The sequence below is a fragment of the Cupressus sempervirens genome, chromosome 1, assembly GCF_028749045.1.
Source record: "Cupressus sempervirens isolate cs-2001-9-10 chromosome 1, ASM2874904v1, whole genome shotgun sequence".
Taxonomy (NCBI): Eukaryota; Viridiplantae; Streptophyta; class Pinopsida; order Cupressales; family Cupressaceae; genus Cupressus; species Cupressus sempervirens.
The window spans coordinates 361,570,844-361,582,938 of record NC_143118.1 but is presented as its reverse complement, the minus strand read 5'-3'; the positions used below and the strand labels follow the sequence as shown (position 1 = coordinate 361,582,938).

The 12,095-nt window shown below is 33.2% G+C and overlaps 1 protein-coding gene across 1 annotated transcript in view; it reads left to right on the top strand.

Annotated features, from left to right (window-relative positions):
• Positions 1–12,095, top strand: part of LOC149577751 (clast3-like protein) — a 114,040-nt gene that overhangs the window by 36,477 nt on the left and 65,468 nt on the right. The window contains exon 3 of the mRNA XM_089825510.1: positions 2,569–2,627. Coding sequence (XP_089681636.1) covers positions 2,569–2,627 — 59 coding nt within the window. The remainder of the gene's footprint in view (positions 1–2,568; positions 2,628–12,095) is intronic.

Here is a 12,095-nt window from a genome sequence, read left to right as displayed (position 1 = left end):
CAATATTATTATTTTATTTAAATTAAATTAAATTTTATTTCTTTTTATATTTATTCAATTTTATTAGCATTAATTACTAATTATTATTATTATTTTGATAGGTAATGGGTCGAAGCCTAGATTAATTATAATTTATTGAAATTTATTATTATTATATGTCAAGTTCAACTAGACTCGAACCCAAGATCTCCCACATGACAGACTCACAAGTTACCGTTGTGTTGTAGGCTCTTACCTAATTACTAATTATTATTGTTTAATTAACAAATTTGGTTTTATTTTAATATTTTTAATATTATTGATTTAACTATATTATAATTATATTATTTTACTTAATATTTTTCATTTGATTCGTTATATTTAATAATGTTATTTATTTATTAATTTCTTCTTATCTTATCTTGTTGGTTTCTCGACATTAATATTAGTATCTTATCTTTTTTTTTTGTACTTATTAAATAAATTATATTACTGAATTATTTAAACATTTTACTATTATTTTGTTATGATATTGACTATATAATATTAATTATTAATCAATATCTCATATTATTGTATTATTTTATATTAACGATGGTTTTATTATTAACCTATTTGTTTAAATTTGAATTATTATGGTTGTTTATTACTATTTGTCTATTTACGTCTAATATTCTCATCTACTCGTTGAATCTTCCTTTTAGAAGAGGACATCAAAATGGGGGACATGGCATTAGGCTTCCATCCAAAGATGGTATTAATAATTCTATTGTAATATTAGTTGAATGGTCTATTTTTGAAGTTGGATTTGAGCTCATTGTGTCTGCATCTTATTTTACGTGTAATTTATCATGGTTTGATTTTGTGCACAACTAAATTGTTATGGTTAAGATTGGTTGGTGATCTGGTATAAACAACATTTGGTCTATCCTTTTTCTGTAGTGATAGCCATGTAAATTAGAAATCTCTGGAAAGTAATAATGTATGTCATGTTTTGCTTCAGAACTTTTTATTCTTCTCTCAGTTGTAATACAAAAACCCTTGGCTGCATGAAAACATTAGCCTGATTCTTTATATGTAATCCAGGATTGCATAAAGATGTCCAATCTTTGTGACATCAAAATTTTGGTCATTGTGATTTAGTATGCTAATTTTGATATTATGCATATCTATCTTGAAATATGTTTGGTGGCCATCTTCTACTTCTACTGTATACGAGCTAGTACTATAACTGAATTTGAAGGTTTGATTTAATAGAAAAGCTTTCGAATGTGACTTGTTTTTGTATCTTGAATCTCAACTCATTCCATAACTCTACCTGTTATCAGAAATGGTTTTTCTTTTATCGAATATTTTTTATTCTGAAGATATATTCTTTGAAGTTTTTACTTAAAATTTCTTTGATAAAATGTTTTTTCGTTCCATAGTGGAGTCTTCATGACTAAACATTCTTTTTGAAATTAATAATAATTTGTAATGAAGTGTTGTTAGGAGCATTGTATTACCCACTCGCATCATACAACAAGACTAGAGGTTTACTTACATATCATTCAGTTAAATGTCTATTGCTAACTTAGCAATAACTTAATCAACTTTATATAGAACAAGTAACTATTTATGCACAAGGCTTAGACGCTACTCTACATTCTATTATTTTAGATAAACTTTTCATTTGGACAATTCATGGGTTAAACTCTCTATTTTATTTACTCTCTGTATCTTTATGCTGTGGAAATGTGTTTAAATTACGAAGGCAAGTACTTTTTTTGGCCCCTCTTAAACATGTTGTATGTTTTTTAAATAATTTAATTTTTCCCCTTCAAATTTTTTCTTTTTACTGGAAATCTTAGATTTTGAGTTTCCTGGTTTTTTCTCCAAAAGTATTTTGCTGCTAGGGACAGGTCCTGATGAAGGGGTTAGTGGGGGGGCATGTTTTCCCTTGTCCTATTGCCCTTGACACTGGATTCTACTATTTTAAGCAAACTTTTCCTTTGAACAATTCATGAGCTGAACTCTCTATTTTATTTGTTCTCTACATCTCTATGCTACAAAGATGCCTTCAAATTTAACAAACAAGTAGTTTTGTCTGTGTTGCAATAAAAAATTTTGAAACCCAATTTTCCCTTTGCTTAAGCCATGATTTTTTAAGAAAACCTTATACTTTTAATTTGCCGATTTTTTCCCCAAAATATTTATTGGTGCTATGGTTCCAAGGAAGGTCCTGACGAAGGAGATGGAGGGAGATGTTTTATCCCTGTCCTATTGCTCTTCGGATTTCCCCATTGCAGTGTTATGTGCCCCTGAGTACCGCTTTTTTGTTTCTTGGCTTCTAATTTATCACAATTAAAATCTTCTGTATTAAGCTATTAATAATGCTCTAAGTTGTATTCAGTGTTCATATGGTACATTCTCAAGACTTTCTTCGTCTACTTGTGTTTTCAAGAGTACAGTTTTAGGAAGGAAGGGATATGCTTTTGTGTTTCTTTCTTTGTTTTTCTTGTAATGGAATACTGAAGAGCTGGCTTATTCAGCAATTTGGGGTTTCATTAAGTGGCATGCTGAGCTCTATATTGTTTTCTTGAATGGCAGTTTATGAAGATTCAGAACATGATCTTTGCATTATTCAGCAAAGATCTCCAGTAATGAAGGTCTGTCACTCTCTCTTTCTGCCTTTTTTCTTATTGGTTAGTGTGTGTAAGTATGCATCCTCTTTATGAGAAGAGAAAACAAGGAAAAAATGAACCTCGAATTACAAGTGCTTTCTTGTAGTTAAAGAAGTTTTATAACCTAATTATTTTCCTAGAAACTATGGTATCGGCTCTCAAAGTGAAGTGTGAGAAAATTTGTATTGCATTGGAAATTAATCTGGCATTCATGAATTTACAAGTACTTCTACAGTTTTAAGCATTTTTTGTAAGCTGGAGTTTTCTAATGAATCTCTTATTCTGTTTTAGAAATTTTTTAAATGTCTTGTTTATTTAGTGGTTTGATTATGTGCACATATGGATGAACTTTCCTTTTATGTCATTTTTCTCAACATATTCAACTACAAACTTTTGGGATTTTTTCTTTCAAATTGTTATTTTGGCAAAAAAAGACTTTCTTAATTTTACAAATGGATGAAATAATAAAAATGGAAATATAGTTCTTTTTGAGCCTACAATAAGAAACTGTTCAACAGATTTCCATTACCTAGCAGAATTAGATGAGCAGCTTTTTCTGGAAAATACAAGTATGCTTAATGGGACAGTACTTCTCTTAAAGATCCCACGGAGAGAATTAACAAACCATGTCATAAACCACAGTTTCAAGTATCTACAAAGTTATTGTTGTATGCAGGAAAAGCATGAAGAAACAGCTTTTTTAACAACTAAGAAAAGTTCCTTGAAACATACAAATTTCATCAAGGTTATCTCCTTTCCCAAGAAAAAACTAACGTAAACATAACAAGCAGCAAATTAGCCAGTATACATATTATCAAGGCCACACACAGTAAACCACAGTTCCTGGTCTGCTGTTTAATACCCAAGTTGCTGAATAAGAATTTTGATTGGGGATAGGGATGCTGACAGTAATCCAAAGTGAAACTGCATGTGATCCACACCATGTACACTGTGCAATACTCCCTAGTGAACCTTGACAGAAGCTCTAATGCACCCAAAAGATCCCATATCACACTAAAAAGTGTCCAATAGAATATACCTGGATCCCAAATCCTGAATAGAAGCTTGTTAAGAAGAACAACCACCGAGTTCTGTTGTGCTAATCCGATCATAATGTCATCATTGTAAAGATTCTGCAAATTCTGTATCCTTTGAATCAGACTTTTATTTCAGTCCTTGATTGCTGAGAATGGTTTGTAATAATCTGAATATTGAGGAAGTTGACACCTATATTTCTGATCAGAAAATTATATACTTCTGCAATAGATCAGTATGATGATATTGTTTGAATAAATAGACTTAATTGTGTAACATGTGTAGAGCACTAAACTTCTCTAATGCCTATACAATAAGGAATAATCAACCTTTGATTGAATGGGAGTATCTCTGAAAGTAATTGCAGGATATAGATGCTTAGGGGAGCAGACTTAATTGTTACTGTGTATCACTCAAACTGCACCGATAACCTCCTTATATATCCTTGCTAAAGGGTAGGTCCCTCAAAGGGACATGTCCCTTCCTAAGTTAGCATAACTAATCTTCCTATAAGTCGGCAATCTGAAAGATAAACACAATAACATCCAACTAACACAATGTGTTAGATTAGTTAAGGATTATCAAGTTACTTCTTGAGAAGTTGCTGGCTCCTAAGGAAAATATACTAATGCCAACCGAATGATATATTAGGGTAAGAAGAAGAAGTACGGTCTGCACTTTTAGACCTGTAGGTTATCTAGTTGAATATACTTAACACTCCCTCATAACCTAATAATCCTACAGAGAGATATCATATCTAGCAACACCAATATAGATGAATAAGAAAGAACTAATACTTTATATCTGTCTGACTCTTCTTAGTATGTGGTATCATAGAACACATGATACAAAATCATATTACTAATCCTGTGATATGACAAATCACTACTACTAGTGATAATATACAGGATAAATTTGAAGAGTAATTTAATCTCTTCATTTATCCAAGTTGTGATTCATAGAAACTAGTATTTCTATATCACTACAAGATCCTGAGTTTAAGATCTGCCAGAGTATAGGATAAACCCAAAGAATACTAAAATTCTTCCTTTATCGACATTGTGACTCATAGACATTGCAATGTCAACATCACAATATGATCTAGAACTCATCTAGATGTTACAGTAGAACTCTACTGTTTAGTGCATTATCTAAGAGATTGTCATCTCTCATTATGTTTTTTATAAAATTGTTCATTATCTCAAAGATCGTCACCTCTTAAATAATGAAGACAAATGGTGGAGCCCATAACAGTCAATAGCCTGACAAAAATAAAATTATTTTATTTATAATTTAAAGAGTACAAATGGATTACAACTCAACCATACCAAGTCTCCTCCTGAAGTGTTCTATCTTCACTCTAGATAGAGGTTTGGTGAGTATGTCTACTGTCTGATCTGTAGTGCAAATGTATTATGATTTAACAGAATTTTTGTCTACCATATCTCTTACATAATGGTAAGGAATTTCAATATGCTTGAACCTATCATGAAAAACTAGATTCACTGAAAGCTTGATGTTGCTCTGATTATCACAATGAATAATTGTAGGATTCATGGCTTGCCTAAATAATCCTACGAGTAACTTTCTTAGCCAGAATGCTTCTCGAGAGGCCATTGCTGCTACAATGTATTCAGCTTCTGTGGAGCTTTGAGCTACTGAAGACTACTTTCTGCATATCCAAGATATCATCGCTGATCCTAAACTGAAACAATATCCTGAAGTACTTTTTTGTCTTTTAACACTTCCACCCCAATCTGAATCAGTGAATCCATGTAAGTCTAAGCCAACTTTCTCTTATTTGACTCCAAAATTAAGAGTGCCTTGTAAGTATCTCATAATGTGTTTAACTGCAACTAGGTGAATCTCCTTCGATTCACATATAAACTGACTCAAGGCATTAATTGCATAGCAAATATCCGGTCTTGTATTTACTAAGTACATAAGGGACCCAATCATTCGTTTGTAGAGAGTAGAATCTATGGAAGGTGATTTTGTTGCTGCTTCCTTAAGTTTATGTAGATTAGTCTCCATTGGAGAAGACATAGGTTTGCAATTCCACATTCCAAATCTCTTCAAAATGTCTGATGTATACTTCCCTTGATTAAGTATGATACTGTCAGAATTCTGTCGTACTTCCGGTCCTAGGAAGTAATGGAGTCCCAAATATTTCATCTCGAATTCTCTAGTTAGATAGATCTTTCTTGCATTGATCTATTAGATGATCATCATCTGTTATTAGTAAATCATCAACATACAGTATCAAAATTACCATATCATCTTTATCTCTTTTATAATATAATTTGGGATTGGCTTCATTCTTGGAGAATCCTAAGCTGGTGAGATACTTATCAATTCTTTCATACCAAGCCTTGGGAGCTTGTTTAAGTCCATAGAGAGCTTTCTTGAGCCTGCAAACAAAAGCGTTAGGATCATGAGTTTCAAATCCTTCAGGTTGCTTCATATATACTTCTTCTGTAACTTTCCATTTAGGAATGCTGTTTTTACATCCATCTAATGTCCTTTCCATCTCTTCGATGTTGCAATTGCTAAGACTGCTCTTACGGAGGTAAATCTGGCAACAGGAGCAAAGGTTTCTTCATAATCAATCCCTTCCTTTTAAGAAAATCCTTTGGCTACAAATTTAGCTTTATACTTTTCAATGCTACCATCAGCAGCATGCTTTATTTTAAATATCCACTTGGAAGAAACAATAGATTTTCCTTTAGGTCTTGGAACAATTTCCTAAACATCATTTTTCATAATAGATTGGTATTCTTTTGTCATAGCTTCTTTCCAGGCTGTATGTTTAATAGCATCAGAAGGATTGGTTGGTTCTGATTTGGATAAATCACTCATGTTTGCTGTATAATTAGAGAATCTTTTAGGTCTTTTACTTTCTCTGATTGTTTCGAAAGGTGCAACAAAGTCTTGAGTTGCCTCAACTGTTTTAATGGCCCAAAGTGGTCTTTTCTTTGAATTTTGATTTTCTTCAAGATTCATATTTTGAATTTCATCTTCAATTTCTTCTAAGTTCTCCTTCAGAGACCCAGATTCACTATTTCTTTCAGCTCTAGATAAAGGAGAAGTTTTTTCAGAACTTAGGGCTCTTTTGAATGCAAGATTTTCTTCAAAGATTACATCCCTACTAAGTTCAATACTTTTCAGTCTAGTTATGAAAATCCTATATGCCTTAGATGTTTCACTATACTCTACAAAAATACCTTTCTTCCAATAGGGTTTTAACTTGATTCTCTTTTCTTTTGGAACATGGATATATACAGGGTATCCAAAAATCCTAAGATGACTTATATTAGGTTTGGCCTTAGTAAATACTTCTTCAGGAGTTTTATCTCTAAGGTAAGAATGCGAGCTTCTGTTTTGAATATATACAGCAGTACAAGAGGCTTCTGCCCAAAGATAATATTCCAGATTTTGATAAAAAATCATGGCTCTAGCAGCTTCTATAATTGTCCCATTCTTTCTTTCTGCTACCCCGTTTTGTTCTGGATTATAAGGAACAGTGTACTCCCTCTTAATCCTTGATTCTTTACAAAACCTTTTAAACAAGTCTGAGGTATATTCTCCTCCGTTATCAGTTCTAAGAGTTCTAATTTTATGCCCTGAAAAGTTTTTAGTTAATGTTTTGAATTTTTTAAATCTCTATAGGATTTATTCTGATTCTTTGCATTTTAAAAAGTAAATCTACGTTTTCCTAGAGAAGTCATCTATGAACAAGATATGATACTAGAATCCTCCAAGAGAAGGAACAGACATAGGTCCACATAAATCTGAATGAATTAATTTTAATACATTATTTGTTTTTCTAGTACTATCATCGAAGGACTTCTGCTGTTCTTACCCGGAGCACACCCTTTGCAAATACTTGACTGGTCTTTATTTAGTTTAGGCAATCCAGTAACCATCTTCTCCATAGTTGATAAATTTTTGAAATTTAGATACCCTAATCTTTTGTGCCATATTACATTTATATTTGCAGCTTCATGAACTAAGGCTTGAATAGATTGACTAGATTCTATATTGAATTCATGCAAATATCCTTTTCTCTGACCAATTAACTTCGCTTTCTTGATGGAGGAGTTCTTTGCCCAAGTTAATACTTTGCTATTCATGGATGCAACATTATGCCCATCATCTTCAAGTGCTATAATTGAGATTAGATTTCTTTTAATTCTTGGTACATAGAGTACACCTTTGAGAAGAAGAGTATTTCCCGATTTTAGTTTCAAAGTGCAATTTCCAATTCCTTCAACGAAGTGTGTTGAATTATCACCAATGGTAACTTCACTATTAACCTTCTCTGATAAAGAGTCCAGTGTTTCTTTGTATCCCATTATATGTCTAGAAGACCCACTATTAATTACCCATGCTTTATTTGAAATTTCATTTGATAGTGAGGAATACAAAACACAGTTCTTAGGATCATAAGTATCTTCGTCCCTAATAACATCTGTACAATTTGCTTCTTGTTTGGAATTTTCAGGACAATTAGATCTATAGTGTCCAAATTTTTCACATTTGAAACACTTTATTTTAGATAGATCTTTCTTGGGTTTCCCTTTCTTTTGATTTTGCTTTTTTTTTTGAAATGCTTCTTCTTGCCCTTATAGGAGTTTGTATTAAGAACATGAAGTTCTCCATCTTCTGTTTTCGGTTTCCGTCCTTTCTTTAGTTTTTTGGATTCCTCTTGAAGACAATCGTTCTTAAGTCTGTTGAAGTTCGGAAGATTATCTCGGGCACTTATTCCTCGTGCAAATGTCTCCTATGAATCTAGCAATCGATCTATAGCCATTAGTGTTAATTCTGTGTCACTAATAGTGGTTCCTATACTTGATAGTTCATCTCTAATGCCGACAACCCTTAGGAAGTAAGAATTTATCGATTCTCCTTTCTTTATCTGAATGTAATCTAGTTGCCTTTTCAATGCGAGAACCCTAGTTGCATTGTTTACTTCATATGCATTTCGTAATGCATTCATCATATCAAAGGCAGTTTGATGTTTTGTAATCAGAGGTACGATATCATTTTTTACTCTATCTAAAATGATTTGAATGGCTTTTCTATTTCCTCTGCTCCAGATAGATTTATGAGGTTCAACTAGTGGTTGTTTGGATGCTTTATCAATGAATTGTCTTGCATCATTCTCTTCAAGAATCATTATGATTCTGAATTTCCGGGCCTCAAAGTGTTCTTTCCCATCAAACCTGTCCTCGGGTTTGATTGTGTATGCCATTGAAGATGGGAGATAGTTGCTAGATATATATGAAGTCTGATAACTGAATTTTGCAAAGTCTAGGTTTGACTACCAGAGCTCTAATACCATGTAAAGGTTCTACAAATTTTGTATCCTTTGAATTAGACTTTTATTTTAGTCCTTGATTGCTGAGAATGGTCTTCTAATAATCTGAATATTGAGGAAGTTGACACCTATATTTTTGATCAAAAAATTATATACTTCTGCAATAGATCAATATGATGATATTGCTTGAATAAATAGACTTAATTGTGTAACGTGTGTAGAGCACTGAACTTCTCTAATGCCGATACAATAAGGAATAATCAACCTTTGATTAAATGGGAGTATCTCTAAAAGTAATTGCAGGATATAGATGCTTAGAGAAGCAAACTTAATTGTTACCGTGTGTCCTCAAACTGCACCGATAACCTCCTACATATCCTTGCTAAAGGGTATTTCCCTTCCTAAGTTAGCATAACTAATCTTCCTATAAGTCGGCGATCTAAAAGATAAACACAATAACATCTAACTAACATAATGTATTAGATTAGTTAAGGATTATCAAGTTACTTCTTGAGAAGTCGTCGGCTCCTAAGGAAAATATATAATCTAATGCCAACCTAACGATATATTAGGGTAAGAAGAAGAAGTACAGTCTGCACTTTTAGACCTGTAGGTTATCTGGTTAGATATACTTAACAACCATGCTGCAAATGGCAAAGCAATCCAATGGAACCCATCCAACCTACGGTGCCAACCTTGTCACCACTTGGATTCTAGTATAAACGAAACTTACATGCATCCACCACAAGGAGGTAAGAATATCTAGAAGCATCTACTATACCAAATTTCCCTCTACACTCTATCAATCCCTCTTGGGTGTGAAATCCATCTATACTGTGGAGATAGAACTCTTGAGGGTGTTTGTATCAAACCATGATATCCATCCTCTGCTAAACTATCATGGATGTGCTGACTCTGCAAGCAGCTCCCCACTAATTTGCAACTATTAATTCTATCTGCAAAGAAAGAAAATGGTGAAAACTAGCTTCGTGTTCTTTTGCATCTGATTGTGAGTGTTAAAAAAAATACTTCAGACATGTGCCAATTCACACATTGCCCTAAAGCCTGACTCTATATGTCCAATAGTGTAATGATCGAACCTAGTGATAAGTGATATTTTTGCAAAGCAAATCCAATATGAAGCTTCCCAATCACCAACAAGAAGAAATTTATCCAATTTTTCAGCAATATTTTAAAAAACCATTGCGCCTATTGGTCCAAGTGAATTGTCCATATCTCAATTCAATATCTATCAAACCATTGTTAGGAAAGAAATTAGCGAAGTCCTTTTGGCTCTGTCTAGTCCATCCTTTTCCACCCTTTTTTTCTGCTACACTTAGGATTATTACGATAATAGATAAGCTTCTATTATTAGTGAATGGTTATCTATTTGTAATCTATTGTAATATTAGAATGTTTCTAATATTAGTTAGTTTGTAGTTATCGGTTAGCTTTCTTTAGCGTTCTTTTAGCTAGAATAGAAAGTTTCTATTCTTTACGATCATTTCCAAAGGAAACTTCGCTTCATTCTTTTGTATATATAGACCTTTCGGCCTCTGTTAATATTAAGAAAGTATTTTACTAATTATTTCATAATATGGTATCAGAGCCAATTCTTTGAATTTTATCGAAAAATATTATAATTTCTTGTTTGAAATTATTAGAACAATATTTTTCGAAATTATTTTATGCGATATTTGCTTCTTATGGCCATTTTTCTGCAATTGTCGTTTGTTTTTCTGCACATTTCCACCATTTTTTGTGGTTTTTTTGCAGCAGGGCCGTTTTTGTTCAAAACTCTAATTTTTGGATTTGAAAATTTTTACTAATTATAGATTCTTGGTGGGTTTTTTTGAGAGCTCAACTGGGTTGTTCGATTTTTTTGGGTGCCTCAATTTTTGAACCAGCAAATTCAAAAACTGACAACACTCTTTTTGGGTTTTTCGAGCTCTCTTCTGGGTCACTCTTTGTAATGTTCCGACCTCCTGTGAGTTAAAACCACGATAAAACAATGGTGTGTGTCCTATAGGAGAGTTTCATACAGATCCACAAAACATATGAATCAAAGAATGGTGGCTCAAGAAGTCTGTATAGCTGGAAGTAAGTATATCGTACAATGGAATTGGGTTGGCCGTATAGTGGGAAAGGAGTAGACCGTACGGTTGAAATGGACAGTTGTACGGTGGAAATGGATGCAAGATGGTTGGGTAAAATGGAGAAGTACGGTGGAATGTAGGTTGTGCCACAGGTGGGCTGTACGGTGTGAATTTGAGGTTGTATGAAATATCCTAAGGATTGTATGATGGTGAATAAAGCAGGCCGTACACTAGAAAATTACAGGCTGTACAAAGGGGTGAGGAGGTTGGTAAGAATGCAGTAAGACGACAGGGATGTGGAAGGGTGGAGGTACGGATGGAGACAAGAAGTTGCATGAATGATGGAGAGAGGTATGGAGATGTTATGATGTCACAGAACCAATGCATAGATACTGCCAGTTTGAAGTAACCAAAATGCAGAGTATATATATATATATATATATATATATATATATATATATATATATATATATATATATATATATATATATCTATATCAAATAATAAATAGCTTGCAACAAGAATGAAGCTCCGACTTGCCAGATCTGAGCGAAGAGTTACAGAGGACAGAATATGGCGAGGGTTGAATCCCACCGAAACCGGAAAAATAGCCAAGTAGGGAAGATCTTTCACTTCTGAAATGGCGAACAACAGAGAACTCCAACAGGAATTCGCACTGTAGAGAAAATAATCCAAATTGCCTACCTAACGACTACCTATAAACCGTGCTTAAATACCCGTCGAGAAACTTTCCGAGGGTGTACAAAGATAGCCGACGGTGACAAACTATGAAAACAAAATAAAAATGGGTCCGAGATATATTAAATCAATTGGCCCATTAACAAGGTTTAATTAAATATATTTATTTTATAACAGGGACATTACAGTCCTCCCATCCCAAAATTTTCTTGTCCTCAAGCAAATGCACATTTGGTTCTAGGAAACCTTCTGTAATCAACTCCTTCAGTTCCGAGTCAAGCACTAAGTAGATCTTCCCGCCAA